The sequence below is a fragment of the Dipodomys ordii genome, unplaced genomic scaffold, assembly GCF_000151885.1.
Source record: "Dipodomys ordii isolate 6190 unplaced genomic scaffold, Dord_2.0 Scaffold2, whole genome shotgun sequence".
Lineage (NCBI taxonomy): Eukaryota > Metazoa > Chordata > Mammalia > Rodentia > Heteromyidae > Dipodomys > Dipodomys ordii.
The window spans coordinates 35,196,972-35,217,121 of NW_012267218.1; the positions used below are offsets into that span (position 1 = coordinate 35,196,972).

General features: G+C 41.3%; 1 protein-coding gene across 1 annotated transcript; it reads left to right on the forward strand.

Moving 5' to 3' along the window:
* On the forward strand, positions 1–1,233 carry Gpr135 (G protein-coupled receptor 135; the record flags this gene model as incomplete). The annotated part of the gene is made up of 1 exon (XM_013013939.1): positions 1–1,233. A coding segment is annotated over one exon (1,233 nt), but the record flags the coding sequence as incomplete, so codon positions are not given.
* Between the last annotated feature and the right edge of the window lie 18,917 nt (positions 1,234–20,150).

The window sequence follows — 20,150 nt, forward strand, 5'->3', positions numbered from 1 at the left end:
CTGTCGCACGGGGCGGTGGTGGCGGCGCAGGCGCTCGTCCTGCTGCTCATCTTCCTGCTGTCTAGCCTGGGCAACTGCGCGGTGATGGGCGTGATCGTGAAGCACCGGCAGCTCCGCACCGTCACCAACGCCTTCATCTTGTCCCTGTCCCTGTCGGATCTGCTCACGGCCTTGCTCTGCCTGCCCGCCGCCTTCCTGGACCTCTTCACGCCCCCGGGGGGCTTGGCGCCCTCGGCGGCCAGCGCGGCCTCCTCCAGCGCCGCCGCCCCCGACTCCGCGGGGCCCTGGCGCGGCTTCTGCGCCGCCAGCCGCTTCTTCAGCTCGTGCTTCGGCATCGTGTCCACCTTCAGCGTGGCCCTCATCTCGCTCGACCGCTACTGCGCCATCGTGCGGCCGCCCCGGGACAAGATCGGCCGCCGCCGCGCGTTGCAGCTGCTGGCCGGAGCCTGGCTGGCGGCGCTGGGCTTCTCCCTGCCCTGGGAGCTGCTCGGCGCTGCCCGGGACCCGCCCGCCGCGCAGAGCTTCCACGGCTGCCTCTACCGGACCTCCCCGGACCCCGCGCAGCTGGGCGCGGCCTACAGCGTGGGCTTGGTGGTGGCCTGCTACCTGCTGCCCTTCCTGCTCATGTGTTTCTGCCACTACCACATCTGCAAGACGGTGCGCCTGTCGGACGTGCGCGTGCGGCCCGTGACCACCTACGCGCGCGTGCTGCGCTTCTTCAGCGAGGTGCGCACCGCCACCACCGTGCTCATCATGATCGTCTTTGTCATCTGCTGCTGGGGTCCTTACTGCTTCCTGGTGCTGCTGGCTGCCACCCGACAGGCCCAGGCCACGCAGGCGCCCTCCATCCTCAACGTCGTGGCTGTCTGGCTGACCTGGGCGAATGGGGCCATCAACCCTGTCATCTACGCCGTCCGCAACCCCAACATCTCCATGCTCCTAGGGCGCAACCGCGAAGAGGGATACCGGACTAGGAATATGGATGCTTTCCTGCCCAGCCAGGGCTCCGATCTGCAGACCCGAAGCCGCAATCGCCTTCGAAACCGCTATGCCAAAAGGCTGGGGGCTTGTAGTTGGATATCCTCTTCCGACCCCAACAGCGGGGCGGGAGGGGACGTGGCCTTGTGGGCCCGCAAAAACCCAGTTGTGCTTTTCTGCCGAGAGGGACCGCCGGAGCCCGTGACGGCATTGACCAAACAGCCTAAGTTCGAAGCCGGGGACACTAGCCTCTAAGAAAAGGGTTAGATCACACGGTTCGTGAAGCCAAATTCCCATCCCCTTCATTCAATGATAAACCGTGCATTTCAGAAAGCCAAATTGTATATAGATAAAGAGACCACGGGGGGAGGTTACCACTCTTCCCCAGACAACATAAAAGTCATGGCATCCTCTTCCTCAAAAGTGCCCAAAGGAAAGCAAATTGCAAAACTTAAAACAATCTTAAGCCACACAAGTAGGCATGGTGAACTGTGCCAAAAAAGAAAGACAAAACATAAAATTCACAGTTACTGAAATGCTCATATCATAGCAATCACTGTGCAACAAACAAAAATCATTGAAAGCAACCCGTACTTGCTCAAATACCTAGAGTTTGTGGAAAAGAATGGGGACCCTCGGAGCTGCTTGAAAGGCCCTCCAAATCACCAGCATTCAAAACAAACAAGCAAACTTGAGTCTAGAATCCCAACCCCTGCCACTTGCGTTGGGTTCCGTAGGTTTGGGAGCAAAATATTCTTATTGTCTCTCAGAGTGGTGCACCTCTCCCCAGCCCTGGTCATCTTGATGGGAAGTTTTAAATTCAGATCCTATTATAAGTGACTTTAGGGTTTTTAAAGGTGATGTGTTGCTAGATAAAATTCAGTCATCTGAAGGAAAAGTAGAAGTATGAAGGCAAGGAGATGGGGCTTTTGGAAAGCATTACACATAAAAATGTCACTGCCACCCCATACCACTTTCAGATGGCCGGCTTTGGCTTAGAGACTTTAATCTTACTCAGACTGCCCGGTTCTTTTCAATAGCTTTTAAGATACCACGCAAAAATGCTTTCACAGTTTAAGTAATACTTTTCAGATCTTTTTTTTCTTTCTCCTTTCCTCTCTTTTCTTTCCCTCCCACTTTCCCTTCCCTTTCCTTCCTACCTGCCTCTCTGTCTGTCTGTCTGTCTCTCTCTCTCTCTCTTTCTTCTTGTGTGTACCTGTGCCAATCTTGGGGCTTGAACTCAGGGCCTTGGCACTGTCACTTAATCCTTTAACTTTTTATGCAAGGCTGGGCCTCTATCACATGAGCAAGTTTCATCTCTGGCCTTTTGCTAGGTAATTTTTGGAGATAAGAGTATCTCCAACTATCCTGCCTGGACTGGCCTCAAACAGTGATCCTCAGAAGGCAGCCTCCTCAGTCACTAGGATGACAAGGCTGAGCTACTGATGGCTGGCACCTTCAGAATATAAGCCTTTGTGAAGTAAATTTGAGTTTTTATGCAAGCAAACTGTAATTTGAAGTTAAATTAATATGGTGAATAATATGTATATAATTAATTCACATATATATACATATATGTGTTTATACCCATATATACATATGAATTCTGTAAAGTTACAAGATTGGCTTTCCAACATGGCTTTCAACTAACTGACTGTGATCCCAAAGCAGAATTCTAGAAACAGTCTGGAGAAATGAACACATTCTTGGAATAATCATAGTGCTTTCTAAGATGATTGTACTTTCTTATATTTGAAAGATTGGGTATTTTTATAAGCAGCTTCCTTTTGCTTTTATAGATGTGAATTGTCTAAAATATTAACACTCATTATTAGGAAGGAAAAATAGGCTTAGGATTATCGAATAGGATGTTAAAAACAGTCATCGGGTTGGAGAGGTACCTTAAATAAACTGAAAACACATTCAGAAACATGCAAAAACACAGGTTTTCTTTTACAATAGTTCAAAAGCACAATTCCGAAATTGTGTGTATAAAATTTTTCACTTTGACTGACACTGTATACAGAATCATTTGTTGAGAACATTCAGTTGTTCTGTTTTCTCCCTCTTTTCCTTCCTGCCATGCTGCTATTCTTCTTTTAGGTCAATAATACTTCACAGCCTTAAATGTATAAGCATTTTACATAAGAAAAGACATCAGCTCTCACATGACAATTTCAATGTGAAATAACATTTTCTTGTAAGGTATTTAAAAATGTTTATCAGTATTTATTACTTTGTGTTACAGGTGGGGTTGTATCATTATTTTGTAATCAAAGATGGAAATACATGGTTTCTGTCTTGAGCAAAGAATGCTTATTCTGCTTCTTTGAGTATCATCATGATCAGAAGTTGACAAATTATCTGTATGTATTTTATTACACTCAATGTTGTAAAACATAGATGAAATCATTTTTCCTTTCTAGTACTTACTGTGATAAAATATACAGGCTAAATGCAGCTGGGTTCACATTTGACAGAAGAAGACGACGATGACGAAGAAGAAGATGAAGAAGAGGAGGAGGAGAAGGAGGAGGAGGAGGAGGAATAGTTTATAGCAGTGTGAGAAAATAGGAGTCACTTTTTGGGTTTAGGTAGAAATGAAAAATCTTTCAATGGTGAAATGTGTCAGAGAATAGGAATCAGTTGTCCTCAACAGAGGTCAGAAAGCAGGCAAGAGAACTTGGAGGAAGGAGGTAAGCAGAGTACAAAGCAGGTAATCACCTAAGAAGAACTGAAGGTAGGTGTTGAAAAACAACCTATCTGGTGTATAAAGGAGAAAAGTTGGGGGGAGAGGGACAAAGTGATGGCATTCATGACTTTAAGGAAGAAGAGGCATCCCTTGAGCACACTGGAAGAAAGTGCTGGGTGGGGAATGGGCTGTGAAAGGCCTTGGCTCTAAGGCTACCACCGAAGATAGAAATGACAGTCCCTACCTTCAGAAGGCTTCACAGCCTGAGGATATTGTATTTGGAAAGGAATGTCCATAAGCAAGTCTGTGGGGAAAGCAGTGGCACTTTCAGTAGAAGATAGCAAAGAAAGATGAGTTTTGGAAGTAAAAGAGGTGCAAATAAATATCAATAGTCAAACAGGTCCCATGTAAATACTTAGAAATTAATGTCTCAAAAGATGAAAGTCTCTAGCAATCTAAGATAGACCTTTCCTCCTGTTTACCACAAATGTGCAATTATATAATTTAGAGGAAGAAGAAGAGAGCAAAACTATGTAATATGGTGAGGAATTAACTATTATAGGATATGCAAAAGCCAGGATGTAAGCCTCATTCTGCTGCCTGTTGTGAGGATCTCATTTGAATTGCAACAGTAACAACAAAGTAATACTCAGTAGTGGATTCTCAGGAGTTCATTTAATCTTCAGAGAAACTTTAGTGAGATATTTCTCCCTCCATTTTACAGATGAGAAAACTGAGGTACAAAGATGCTAAGTCCACACAGCCAGAAAGTGTTAGATGCACGATTTATTTCTGAAACACTGTGAGCAGCAGATCTCCTATACCCACTGTACTGACTACTTCTCTCCTTTGTAAATTACAATGGAAACCTCAAAAGGAGCCAGAGAAGCCGGGCGCTGGTGGCTCACGCCTGTAATCCTAGCTACTCAGGAGGCTGAGATCTGAGGATCGTGGTTCAAAGCCAGCCCGGGCAGGAGAGACTGTGAGACTCCTATCTCCAATAACCACCAGAAAAACCAGAAGTGGCGCTGTAGCTCAAGTGGTAGAGCGCTCGCCTTGAGCTGAAGAGCTGAGGGACAGCATCCAGGCCCAGAGTTAAAAAAAAAAAAAAAAAAGTGAAGACATGGCAGCTGACAATCTTACAAATTTGATTTTCAAAAGAATTTATCTTCACATTCAAGAAGTGAAAGTCAAGTATGGTGGTGCAAACCGGTAATCCCAATACTCTATCTGAACAAAACAAAACAAAATAAAATATGTAAGAACAAAAGTACCTGGGCAGAGTTCAAGTAGTAGAGCATTTGTGTGGTATGTAAGTTCACACACACACACACACACACACACAGAAACTCAATGAACTCCAAGAAAGATAAACACATAAAGATCAACAAAGGCACACCACACTAAAAATGCTGTATTGGGGGGAAATCTTAAAAGCAGAAAAGAAACTCAATAAGAGAAATGGCTGATTGCTCATCAGAAGCAATGGAAGCCGGAAGGTAGTAGGATCACATATTCAATATGCTGAAAGATCAGCCAAAGATAGCCAGTGTCTTTTAACAGATATACATTGAAAGGCTCTTGTCTTCATCCATCACAATTACCATATTCTTGCCTCATTTTTGTTTTTGTTAATACAAATCTATTTGCATAATATTTTCCCTTTTGCATACAAAAGATAGGAAACTATAAACCTATACACATTGATTTTTTTCATTTACTAACATATGCTGACATCTTTTCTATATATAATTGTTGAAAACTCCATTTTTTTAAACTATAGATATATAGCATACCAGGTGTTTTAAAGTCCTGATTTTTACTTCCAAGGTACAATCTAAGGTTCCACCCTCACTGTACTATAAATCCAGCATCATTCTACCATGTATTTTTACATAGTTCTGCTCATCTCTCATTCCTACAGTAGCCCCTCTCTCCCAGGTCTCCCAGAGATTCTTTCCTATGCATGTGTAGCCCATAAATCTCTCCCAAAGATCTATGATACCCCCCTTGGAGACTTTTGTTTCCATCCATCCCATAAATCCTTTATTTCTGATTCCAGTCCACAAATTCCAGTCACTGTGATCTATGAGTATTAGCCACTGAAGCTGCCTTGAATGCTGTTCTCTGCCCTCTCCGCTTGGGAAGACCATTACCTAGGGCTAAGTTCTGAAAAATACATTAAGCCTCTACTGTAGGACTGAGTTCTTTCCCTGGGACCCATAATGTCCTGGAAATATTCAGTTAAGTTATAAGCAAGTCTGATCATCTATCTATCTATCTATCTATCTATCTATCTATCTATCTATCTATCTATCTATCTATCTATCTATCTATCTGTCCCTCTTGGAGCTTTAACCCTGGGCCTGGGCGCTGTTCCTGCGCTCTTCAGCTCAAGGTGAGCACTCTACCACTTGAGCCACAGCACCACTTCCTGATTTTTATATTTGTATGTGTATTGTAATAGTTCTCACTTGGATATTTTTTTCATTCAATATTCTATTTCATACTTATACAAGTGAAGGAATAGATGGCACTTTTACTGTACTATTTCTCCATACTCCTGACCCCCTTCTCAGCTGAGACTCCCTATATCATTGGTTAAGAAAGCAAAGACACCAGATTCTAATATTTGTTAGCATGTTCATTGGCAAATTGAAACTGGCTTGCATGAGAGGCTAGCACCTATCTTCCAATGTGCTGCGGTTTGTTGAGTAACCTTTCTTCTTTTAACTGGAAGAATGCCCTCTGGTTAAAAGTAAAGAACTAGCTCCATTAGGAAAAAACACACATCTTCCCAATGTCATGTGTTCAGGAGTCCCATTACAGGAGGCAGTTTTAATGGGAGAGCAGTGGCAAGTCACTTTATTTTGTTCCCTAAAGGACATAACAATCAAGTTGAATAAAAATAAGAAAAAGTTCATACTGTTTTATCTTTTGCTGCAAAGATGATCCACCGCATGAGAGACATCACATGGTGATGTCACAAAGCTCCCAGTGGTCATTGAGCTCCTGCTCATTTCTGGATGCCAGAAAAGAATATATTTTTAAATACTTTTTTATTGTAAAAATACTGTACAGAGGGGTTACAGTTACATGAGCAAGGTAATGAGTACATTTTCTATCAAGCATTGTTAATTCCTCCTTTGTTTTTCCCCTCCTCTCCTTCCCCTCCCACTTCCGCAACTACATTCCCCCTCCATTCCCCCCCCCCACCTAAATTGTAAAGTTCGTTTTTCCACATAGTGTCTTGTACATCTCACTGTTACAATGGGTCAACCTGTATCCCTATTTAAGCATTTTGTTTTTTCCCTTCCCCTCCCCAAACTAGAGAACTGTATATACAAAATGCAGGGCACCGACATCAAATACAGTGAAAACAGGGGTGATACCATGGAGGAGGAACATAAAAGAAACAAAAAAAATCACATGGTACTTACAAATATGTTAGGAACAATAGCCAGAAAGGAAAAACCACTGTGTCCTTATCTTGGGGTTCATTTCACTTAACATCATCTTATCAGGCCATATGTACATAGCTTTTGACCTTTTCTGCTCATCCTAGATATATACTAGTTATTGTAAATAAGGGAAACCATTGGATCTATGTTTCTTTGGGCCTGCTTACTTCACTTACTATAATTTTTTCCAAGTCTTTCCATTTCCTAACAAATGGGGAAATGTCATTCTTTCTGCTGGAGGCATAGAATTCCATTGTCTATATATACCACATTTTCTTGATCCATTCATCTATGAGGAGTATCTGGGTTGGTTCCACATGTTAGCTATGGTAAATAATGTTGCAGTAAACATAGTTGTGCTGGTAGCTTTAGTGTGTGGTCTTGTTTGTGATCATTTGGGTAAATGCCCAAAAGTGGGATTGCTGGGTCATAGGGGAGCTCTATGTGGAGTCTTTTGAGGAACCTCCATAGTGCTTTCCAAAGTGGTTGAACAAGTTTATCCTCCCACCAACAATGCAGTAGGGTTCCCTTCTGTCCAGATCCCCTCCAGCATCTGTTGTTATTAAATTTCTTGATTATAGCCATTCTAACTGGAATGATTACTTGAGCTGATTCAAAATTTTGGCAAAGTAGCAGGGTACAAAATTAACCCTCAAAAATCAATGGCTTGGGCTGGGAAGGCAGCTTAGTGGTAGAGCACTTGCCTTGCATGCTTCAGGCTCTGGGTTCGATTCCTCAGCACCACATAAGCAGAAAGAAAAAAAAAGCTGGAAGTGGTGCTATGGCTCTAGTGGTAGAGTGCTAGCCTTGAACTGAAGAGCTGAGAGACAGCGCCCAGGCCCAGAGTTCAGGTCCCATCACCGGACCCAAAAATAAACAACAAACAAATGGCTTTTCTGTATGCCAACAATGAGAAGAGCAAGGCTGAAATCAGGAAAGCAACTCCCTTTATAATAGCCCCACAAAAAATAAAATACCTAGAAATTAACTAACTATAGAAGTGAAAGACCTCTATGATGAAAACTTTAAAAACCTGAAAAAGAATATATTTTCTTGATACATAGCGTGTAGTTGAAGGGTGGAAAGTTAATATTTCCTGTGATTTGAATGCCTGAAATGCTTCACATTCCCCACAAGGGGGCTCCATTATCAAGCACAATAATTTTAAAAGCAGTAAACCATTAAAAAAAACTGCATCATTTTGCATTAAGTTTTCAAAAGTCTTTAAATGATTTGACATGCTTATTAATAACAATTTCACTATATAAACTAAGACACATGAAATAATATGTTAAACTTATAAGTAATATAAATTAAGCTAAGCACACAGAACAGGAATTTCTTTTGGGGAAGGGAGGAAAGGTAGATGGTAGGTAATTATGATAAAAAGAAATTTCCTCTGCTTCCTGATTACATTTCATGCAAGAGTCATAACATGCATTCAGCTTTGACTTGCCAAGGCAAATAAGTGAAATTAACTTGGACTGATTTCTTAACATGATTTAGCTATTTAGCCACTCTTTGCCTAATCCATAGTTCATTACTATTATTTTATTATGATTCTTTAACATTAAAGCAGTGGCTATTTCTCAGACTATATAATATCTTTAGGCATTGATTTTAAGAATTCTAAATAAATGAAATGTATTTGATGTACTTATATAGGAAAAAGACTAAGTACATACACACAAAAAATTATTACAGCTAAAAATCTCTTTTCAGCTAGATGCCCATGGCTCACTCCTGTAATCCTAGCTTCTCAGGAGCAGGACAATCTCTGAGACTCTTATCTCCAATTAACCAGCAAAAGGCCAGAAGTGGAGGGACAGTTCAAGTGCTAAAGCACCAGCCTTGAATGGAAAAAGCCAACAAAGAACATGGGTCCCTAAGTTGAAGAAGCCACAGTTCTGAAAACTCTTTTTTCTTAGATAATGTTAAAACTAGCCTTTTCCTTTTCCACTCCTTGATTCTTTGAAAATCAACTTGCAGTGACTATGACACTAGCCCTTTCAACGTTCAATTAACTTTGTGTTTTAAATCTCCTGTTTCACAACGTGGCAGGTGTGGATGGAACATGTCAAGGAAATTGAGAAACAAAGCATATTTCTCACTTCTCGAAAATAGACATCCTTCTTTTAAAGAGCAGCACTTTGGATAGAGTCGGTATTCAATGCGTGACTCCATCAGCCCTTTTTATTACTTATTGCATGCATTTCCTGTCTGTGGGTTCTGGTGGAGGTGAGAGGAGGAGGCAGAGATGAAGGTTGGGAGGCCAAGGGTGAGGAGGAGGAGACAGGATGAACTGGAATGAGAGAAGAGTCCTGTCTGCGCGCTCACATAGGATAATTTACAGTACCAACCTTGGCTTCAGCAACCTCTCTGATCCTGGATGACTCTGTTTTTGTCACTCAGATTTGAGTGTAAGCATCAATACTCTATTTGGAATGTAGAGGTGAATGAAATGGGTTTCTTGTGACAGCTTCTTAAATGATTTCTGGGAAACTAGCTCCTGAATGTCCACTTACACTTAGGTAAGGGCAAGACTAAGCTTGGTTCTGCTGATTCAGTAGACGCAGAGGCTAAGGGTCCTGGCAGCCTGTGGCTAATGTGAATGAACTCACCGAGGCCCACTGTTCTCCTTGAGTATTTGAGGAGCCTCATGCCCTCACCCCAACTCTTCTACCAGCACCTCACCCACCCTGTTTTGGTGGTACTGGGGATTGAACTCAGGATCTCAAGTGCTTTACTACTTCAGTCACACCCAGTCCTTGGTTTTTATTCTCTTAGAGAGAGTCTCTTGCTTCTCCTTGGGCCACCCTCCAACTATGATCGCACAGTAATTGGAGTCACAGGTACTTACCGGCATCCCCAGCCCCTTGCAGACCTTTCATTTTGAGAAGATTTCATTAAGGTTTGCTTTGATTGCTCTGAGTTGGCACAGAGGCCCACCTCACCTCTTTAGAGGAAAGAAAACTTCTCCCAGCTCTGTACTTGGAAAGGGAACGTTAGGCTAATGCAACATGAGACGTTTATTCATAAAAAGGATTGTTTCCTAAGTTTGGCATGATAATGTGCAGCTGTAATCCCAGCATTTGGGAGACTGAAGCAGGAGAATCTTGCATTTAAGGCCAAACTGTGCTACTTAATAAAATCCTATCTTAAAAATGTTTTCTGTCTCCCCTTGTTACCCACTCTAAAGAAAGTAAAAAGGAAATGGGGTTAAAGCAAAGGAAAAACTAAAGAAAGGTAAAGATACAGAAGAAAGGAGAAACTAAAGAGGGAGGAAAGGAAGGATGAATAAGAAACCAAAAACAAAAAGGAAGAAAAACAGCCAGGTGCCCATGACTCATGCCTGTAATCCTAACTATTCAAGAGGCTGAGATCTGAGGATTGAGATTTGATGCCAGCCCATGCAGGAAAGTCCATGAGACTTTTATCTCCAAGTAACCAGCAAAAAAACCGTGAAAGTAGAGATGTGGTGCGAGTGGTAGTGGACTAGCCTTGAGCCAGAAAAGCTAAGGGAACAGTACCCAGGCCCTGACGTCAAGCCCTGGTACTTGTGCATGCACACTACATGTGCGTACACGCGCGCGTGCGTGCACACACACACACATACAGAGAAAACTGCAGAGGCTGGGAATATGGCTTAGTGGTAGAGTGCTTGCCTTGCATGCATGAGGCCCTGGGTTCAATTCCTCAGTACCACATAAGCAGAAAAACCTGGAAGTGGCACTGTGGCTCAAGTGGAAGAGCACTAGCCTTGAGATGAAGAGCTGAATGACAGGGCCCAGGCCCAGAGTTCAGACCCCATGACTGACAAAAAAAAGAAAAGTTAACTGCAATATGAAGTATCAGATAAGCAATACAATCTTTGTATATTTATGAGTTTGATATATTTGTTTGTTTAGAGATATATTTGTTTGTTTTGATATGAAGCAGCATGCATACTTTTTTTTTTCAGTCCTGGGGCTTGAATTCAAATCCTGGTTGCTATCTTTGAGCCTATTTGTGCTCAAGGCTAGCACTCTACCACTTGAGCTACAGCACCACTTCCAGATTATTCTGAGTATTTTATTGGAGATAAGAACTTTTCTACCAGGGCTGGCTTTGAACCACAATCCTCAAATCTTAGTCTTCTGAATAGTTAGGATTACAAGCGTGAGCCACTGACACCTGGCTACTATGCTGACTTTTAACTTGCTTGTAATCCCTCAGCGTTAGCCTCGTAAGAGTTGGCATTACAGGTATGTACCACCATGCCCATTTTGAGATGTATTTACTGAGCCTCTATGTGCCACACTCTCACACTCTAATGTGAAGCCATGAAATGGACAGATGATCTGTCTTGTGAAGTACAATACTTATTAAATGCAGTAAATCAGGTTACACAGGTATTCTTAATTCTTTTTATTGTTACATTATTTGGCTCCATAGATCTAACTAAATAGAAATGAACTACTCTAGACCATGAAAATGTACAAGTGAATCAAAAATATTTTCTAACTTAACTTTTCTAGTTCTTTCATTATCATAATCAGGACAATGTTTTTGCATTACTTCATGTCTGCATATTTTTAAAGAACTGATAAAAAAATATTGGTTTATTTCCATATAGTTTGAGCAGCCTATTTGTAAAAGGTTTAGGGAAAAAAGGAAAAGTCAAGAGTAGACTTTGCTTTCGACCAGTTATTGAGGCAGATGTTAGACAAAAATACTCTGAAATTAAACATAAAATATTGGGTTTAACATGAAGTGAATTGGCCATTAAAAAGAAAGAAAAGAAAAAAGAAATAAAATACTCTTGTGTTCTAAAGAACTTACAGTCAGTTACAGAGATGCACCCAAGTCAATGCTGTCAAATATTTCCTAGATTCCAGATTGCTTCAGCCCCATTGGTGCTAAATAGGCCAATCAACACTGTGTATCAATATTTTTTTTTGTCAGTCATGGGGCTTGAACTCTGGGCCTGGGTGCTGTCCCTGAGCTCTTCAGCTCAAGGCAAATACTCTCCCTTTTGAGCCACAGTACTACTTCCAGTTTTCTAGTGGTTTATTGGAGATAAGAGTCTCACGGACTTTCCTGCCCAGGCTGGCTTTAAGCCATGATCCTCAGATCTCAGCCTACTGAGTAGCTAGGATTACAGGTGTGAACCACCAGTGCCTGGCAATAATTTACTTTTAAAATTATGAAAATGTGGGTGTGGTATAAGTGTTTGACAACCAGGATGATATGGACACAGGCACTAGCTTTATATCTTACAATGTGCTTTTTAGCTAGGCACTGGTGGTTCATGCTTATAATCCTAGTTACTCAGGAGGCTGAGATCTAAGGATCATGGTTCAGATGTGTGACTCTTATCTCTAATTAATCATCAAAAAGCTGGATGTGGATCTGTGGCTCAAATGGTAGAGCACTAGCCTTAAACCAAAAGAAGCTCAAAGACAGGACCTAAGCTCTGAGTTCAAGCCATGGGACCAGCATAATAAATAAATAAATACATGTGCTTTTCTGATTAATTAATTAAAAATTAAGCTTTGGAGGAAAGAGTATGCTCAACTGCATCCTGGAGAGACATGGATGATTTATCATCTTCCAGAGAAGGAGGCATTCCTCTCAAACATACTGTCTACTTTCTGGTTGTTTTTGTTTTGTTTTTTTTGGTCAGTCATGGGGAATGAATGCTGGACCTGGGCGCTGTCCCTCAGCTCTTCAGCTCAAGGCTAGCGCTCTACCACTTGAGCCACAGCACCACTTCCGGCTTTTTTTTCTGCTTATGTAGTACGGAGGAATGGAACCCAGGCCCTCAGTGCATGCAAGGCAAGCGCTCTATCACTGAGCCACCTTCCCAGCCCCACATTGTCTACTTTCATAAGACTTTTCTACTTTCTAAAGGTGTATGTTGGTATTCTGGTTATTCTTTAAAAAAAAAAAAAAGATGTTACAGGTGTGGCTTGAAACAAATGTCAATTTGTTTAGTGCACGTTGAGCCATCCGTAGTCCTGTGAGACATCCAGAGGAGAGCAGAGGGTGGCCTGTCAAGTGCTGGCTTCCAGATAAGAGAACTTCACGGAACGTTTGGAGACAGGACTGCTGTCACTCCATGACAGATCCCGGGGTTTCTCTTACTATCTTCTCCTACTCCTTGCAGGAAAAGAATAACCCAGCATTGTGACCTTGAGGGGAGCATAATGAGCATGGTGCAGCCATGACCCAAGGATGAGGGAATTCAAAATGGGCCACAGAGAAGGAGGTGTTCAATATGATGAATGGTTGTTCTGAGATCAGCTGCACTAGTGGAGATGGTACTTCATTCCACTACCTTCCTTCTTGCATGTTTCCTGGGAAAAGAGACCAACCCTAAGAAGGTTAGACCCAGATAAATAAATAAATGGGAATGGATGCATTCTAGGGGTGGGCTATGGCAGGTATTGTGAAGCCCTGTCTAGATGCACACTTCTTAGGACTAACACCCTGATTTCCTCAGCTGCCCAAACGATTACCCAGATGATGGCTTGTGGCAAATCTTTCCTCTCAAAACTGCCCTAAGATGAAAGAAATTTCTTCTCTCCAGGCAATGCTAACTTTTTCCCCCAGGGGAAACCCATATTCACCTACTTGTCAATGCGCAGATGCACAAATTAAGCTCTCTTGTCATCATTTGGGACAACTCAGTCTCTATGTGATTGGTTGAATCTGTTTTTACAATTTAGTCACATTTACAAGTTAGCACATTTTATTCCTTTTCTTTTTATTCCCTTCTTTTATTCTTATCATTCCACAGAAGCCCTCAATATACAAATAAATACCAGTTTGGGTATTTTTTCCTAGGAAGTATGTCCTACCTTTCCTAGCACTTCAAAAGTGTATATAAAGGTACATATTTGTGACATCAAAAATATGCATTCCTGGGATAAATGGCATATAATAGTGATAATAGTGCATAACGCTTTAATTTTGAGTTGTCTCCTTTACTTCCAGTTCTTTCAGTATCTCCGTGGTTTGTTTGGGGCTTTTTGGGGGGGGGGTCATCTTTATTGTTAGTTACACATTTGTTAGAATCTAATCTCTTCCTGATTAACCCTCTTATTATTGTCCAATATCTTTTAAATGGCCTGAGAAATGAAGCAACTGATAACAGATTCTGCAGCAAACCTATGAGAGACTGCATCTGCTGAGCCAGATTTTCCAGGAATTTTATTAACATTGTAATCTGACCAACAGATGGAGCACAAGAAAGAAGCCTGTTTGCAAAAGGACGTTGGCCTCTCTATCAGTTAGAACACTTCAGCTCTGCAAGAAACAGATATCTTGATTCAAACTAGCTTAAACAATAAAGGCGATTTATTAGCTCCACCAACTAGAAAGTCAAAGTGCTTTTACAAGCAGAGTTTCTTATCTTCATCACAAAGCATAGTAAGTGGTTTGAGTGACTGTTTCCCCTGTTTTCCAAGGACAGTCCACAGTGCATTCTAGATGTGTAAGAGAGAACGTAGTTACATGTAGAGTGTGTCTTGGAACCACTGGGAATTAATTCTTCTATAGAACTTTGGGTGAGAAAGACCAAGATAGTGTGAATTGCAGATTATTTCATAAAGGATACTATTCTCTCTGTGTGAATGCCTGTGTGTGATTATTTTTAAATGCTGAAAATTCCTATCTTCACACTGCTTTCCTCATGATTGACAGATAATCACAATAGCATCCAGAGAAGAGTTGATAGCTTTTCTCTTGACCATCATTTAACAAATGTCCTGAATTCTTGTTTGCTGCTCAGTTTAGAGTCATATGTCCTTCCTAAGTAATCTATGGAGCAAATAGACTTGAGACCAATCAGTAGGTACCCTGAAGCAGGGAGTGAAGTCAGCCTCATCCAATATTAAGCTGAGCAAAGGGAAAGGGAAAAGATTGAAGAAACATCCATAATGTGTTCTACATTCTTCTCTTGAATTAAGGTAAAAAATTTCAGAAATGCCGGGCACTGGTGGCCCACACCTGTAATCCTAGCTACTCAGGAGGCTGAGATCTGAGGATTGCAGTTCAAAGCCAGCCCGGGCAGGAAAATCCGTGAGACTCTTATCTCCAATAAACCACTTAAAAACCAGAAGTGGTGCTGTGACTCAAGAGGTAGAGTGCCCGCCTTGAGGTGAAGAGCGCAGGGACAGCACCCAAGCCCAGAGTTCAAGCCCCATGACCAACAACAACAAAAAAAATCAGAAGCTAATCAGTGTCATGATAGTGACAAATCCTAGAAGCTGTCCAGGTGGCATTCTATCTCAATGTTAATAAAGTAAATATATCTCATGTTCTGCAGAAACAAGATTATTTCGAACATATTAATCCCAATCCAGGTAATCATTTTAATAGTTAATGTTTAATAATACTCCTTTCTGGGAAGCCCTTTTGTATCACCAAGCATTTCCCAAGCTGAACACAGAAGCAGCTTTGTGAAATGGGAAAAAATAGAATCTGAAGCTAGAGTTGATAGTGCCCCCTACCGTATCGCAAGGTCTGGAGGTGCCAGAGCCTGCTCCTCTTCTCCCCTGACTCCTGGGTGACTAGTCACTGTGAAGCAGGGACTCTCATCCAACTCCAGTCATTCTTCATTTAAGTTTCTTTCTTTCTTTTCTTTTCTTTTTCTTTTGTTGGTTGTGGGTCTTGAACTCAGTGCCTGGGTGTTGTCCCTGAACTCTTTTGTTTAACGCTAGTGCTCTACCACTCTGAGCCAGTTTTCTGGTGGTTAATTGGAGATAAGAGTCTCATGGACTTTCCTTCTAGGGCTTGCTTTGAACTGTGATCCCTAGCACTCAGCCTCCTGAGTAGCAAGGATTGATTACAGGCATGAGCCACTAGTTGCCTGGCTTCATGTAAGTTTCTAAATCCAGATTCATTGTATCTCGGGCTGAGGAACAAATATGGAGACTCTTTCAGACCTACTTTAATCTTCAAAAATATTGGTGTACAGTATATGTTAGGATATAAATAGAGGTGTTTTTTTTGTTTTTGTTTTTGTTTTTTTGTGTTTTTTTTGCCGGTCGTGGGGCTTGAACTCTGGGCCTGGGTGCTGTCCCTCAGCTCTTCAGCTCAAGGCGAGCACTCTACCACTTGAGCTACAGCGTCACTTCCGGTTTTCTGGTGGTTAATTGGTGATAGGAGTCTCACAGTCTTTCCTGCCCGGGCTTGCTTTGAACCGCGATCCTCAGATCTCAGCCTCCTGAGTAGCTAGGATTACAGGCGTGAGCCACCGGCGCCCGGCTTAAATAGAGGTTTTTTAAAGAGTAGATCCTATAAACCAATATAAGAAAGTTAAAGAGCTCATTTTCAGACTAATGGTGGCTGAATATTTAGAAATGAAGGGATCACCAAGAGTCAGAAAAGCAATGGCAAGCCAAATCATCCTTATTATAAACTTGTTACATGTCATACTGGTAATTCACTGACTGGTGCTTGGGTAGTCTCCCACAGCAGCTTTTTGAAGAAGGTGGAGAAACAATAGCTCTTTATTGGACTGTTGGGTGGAGTCACAGCTGACTGACCTAACACAATGCCTTACATGGCTACCTGGAGGGATGTCTGCTTCACAGTATCACAGGGTGATCCTCTGATTCATTCATTCATTCACTCATTCATTCTGTGCAATATTTTCTATGAATGACTTGTAGAAAGACACTCACGGTTTTTGTTTTCAATCATTTTTTTCTCAAGCTAATGAGATTTTGTTGTTGTTGTTGTGGGGCCTAAACTCTGGGCCTGGGCAATGTCCCTCAGCTCTTCAGCTCAAGACTAGCACTTTACCACTTGAGCCATAGTGCAACTTCCAGGTTTTTCTACTCATGTGGTGCTGAGGAATCAAACCCAGAGCCTCCTGCATGCAAGGCAAGCCCTCTACCACTGAGACACCTTCCCAGCCGCAGCTAATGAGATCTTTTATTCATACCACATGAATAAAACACAGCATTAACTCCATAAGCATTGACGGAACTGTTGTGACCAGGTGCCGTCTAGAATATTTATTTGTCCTATTTTGAATGGTCTCTTTTAAAAAGGGGCTTAGAAAAAATGCAGAAAGAAAAGTGAGATAGAATTGTCTGAAAAATTGTCCTATGAAGGAAAGGAGAGGGGGAAAAAGAAACATATATTTAACTTGAGGAAAAAGGAAAGATTAGGCAAGAAAGCCAGACAGCTGTTTTCAGGTAATAGGAGACAACAGGATTTTATCTTTATTTACAGGTGAGCAAATGGTCGGCATTAAATGAAATGCTCTCTGTAAATGAAAGGTCTAATGAACAGGTTGAATAAGGCAGGAGGTTCCCATTCACTAAGCTCAGCTGGTGTTCTGGAGTATGTTGAATTGACTCAGAGGACTTCAAAGAGATACTCTTAGGTACCACAGCAAGAAACTTAATGACAAGTTCTTTTGTTTTTTTTTTTCTTAATGACAAGTTTTAAAAGTATACTGAGATTATTTTCAAGTCAGGTATTTGTAAACTTGGCAGGAACATTGTTTCTTTTCTTTTTTCTTTTCTTTTCTTGTTTTTTTGGGTCCGGTCGTGGGGCCTGAACTCTGGGCCTGGGGGCTGTCCCTCAGCTCTTCAGCTCAAGGCTAGCACTCTACCACTTGAGCCACAGCACCACTTCTGGCTTTTTTCTTTTTGCTTATGTGGTGTTGAGGAATCGAACCCAGAGCCTCATGCATGCAAGGCAAGCGCTCTACCACTGAGCCACCTTCCCAGCCCCAGGAACATTGTTTCTAATCAAGTTATTCACATATTAGAAGATACTCTCAAAAAATAGACTTATAGTGAGGCACTGCTGGCTCACTCACATCAGTAATCTACTTCTGAGGCGGCGATTTAAGGATTGCAGTTCAAAGCTAGCCTGGACAGGAACGTTTGTGAGATTCTTATCTTCAATTAGTTGTGGCTCAAGTGTTAGATAGAGCACTAGCCTTGAGCTTGAGATAGCACCCAGGTCCTGAGTTCAAACCCCAGGATGGGCACCAAAAAAATAGATGTATGTCAGCCTGAGCTGAGTGTGTAGTATGCAGGCACAAAGAGAGCTTTGCAAAGCCCTTGGGTTGGGTGAATGCCTATCACGCCTGATTAGTCATAGTAGAAGTCACCAGGAAAACATTTTGCAGATGCCTAAGGATCACAAACCCTTGTTTGAAAATGCTTTCAAACTATCATTTAATAATGTCCCAAAAGAGCTTTCTAGGACATCACAGATATATATCCTTGGATTCATCTTTTTAAAAATCAAAATCTTCACTGTTCTCATACAGTTATTAATAAGAGGATTTATTTCATTCTGATCTCATGTGTATATATGTGCACACATATATATTGTTCATGCATATATATTTCAATACTTAGCTGTTTATTGAATGAACGAAGATGATTTAACAATAAAGGAAGAAATGTCAGGAAGAGATGATCAAAATAAAGAGATTATCAAAATATGACATAGAAAAATGCTTGTAGAGTTCCCAGTCATTTTATTGACATTTACTTGAATCTTCATTTCCCAAAATGGAAGTTTTTTTTCTTTTTTTTAAAAAAAGGGAGAATGTTCAGCTTAAGTCTTATAAGAATTGGTGGGGGGGGAGGGGAAAGGGCTTGTGTGTATGTATTGGTAAGCTTTTTCAGTATACAATCTGCATATAGCTTATAAGAAATTTTATTTTCAAACTAATATTTCAATAAAATTAAAGAACTGGAAGCCAGCTGTTGCTTCATTTTATTTCTCTCTTTTTATCTCCTTTAATAGCATCATGGTACCTGTATTAGTTTCCTATTGCTGCTATAACAAATTACCACAGCTTAGTGATTTAAGACAGGACATACATTCTTTTCTTGCAGTTCTGAAGATCAGAGAATCTTACAGGACTAAAGCCAAAGCATCTGCAGGATGGGTTTATTCAGAAGGCTGTAGATGTAAATCCATTTGTTACCTTTTCCTAGTGTATTTCCTCATTTAAGGCCAAATCAATTTTTGTATTTTGTCAAACTGTTCTCTCCTTTTTCTGCCCACGGCCCTCTCTTTTGTAAAAACCTTTGTGATTACATCAGGCCCACCTAGCTAATCCAGTATATTTATCCTGTCTCAAGATTCTGACCTCAATCACATGTGTGAAGTTCCTTTGAACATAGTCACAGATCCTGGCAATTAAGGTGCAGACTGGTTTGAGGGGGGGTCACATAATTCAGTTTGCCAATTCAACAATACATATTTTATTTTATTTATTTTTTAATTCTATTTTTGCTGTTTTGGTGCTAAACTTGGGGCTTAAACTCAGGGCCTGGGCACTGTCCCTAACATTTTATGCTCAGGAGTAGCACTGTACCCTTTGAGCCACAGCTCCACTTCCAGCCTCTTATGGTTTACTGGAGATAGGAGTCTCACAAACTTTCCTGCCTGGGGGAATCTCAGCCTCTTGAGTAGATTACAAGGATGAGCCAATGGCACCCAGTGATAATATACATTTTAAAAATATGACCCTAAATCAGTTTGGGGGAATAGAGAAGAACATGCTATAATCACACCAACCAGTCATTGCATGTCAAGATTATCTTCTTTATTATTTGTATTAGTACTTTCTCTGTCTTGTCATTTAAATATCTATCCAATCCGGAGAAGGCATGAACTTTAAAAACAACAACAATGGGTTCATTTCCATAACTGAACTTGTGTTGATTCATGATATCAAATCAAACTGTGCTTGGGACTTGTTAAAAAAAAGAAGAAAGTGGAATTTAATCTGGAGTCCAGCATTTGCCAGAAAGAATGCCTGGATTATCCAGAGTGACAAGGTAAAACCACCTGTTACAGGCGACCCCAAGTCATATCTGTATGGCGTTCCTCAGAATCCGAGATAGGATTGAGATTATTACGTAAAGATTTAAAATTTTTACTGCATTCTTTTCTTGTAAGAAAATTATAGGTTTCCATACAGTATTCAGAAATCATTTCTGGGTGCCTTTTACTCTATTTCCCCAACAGTGCTGCTTGCGAAACTATAA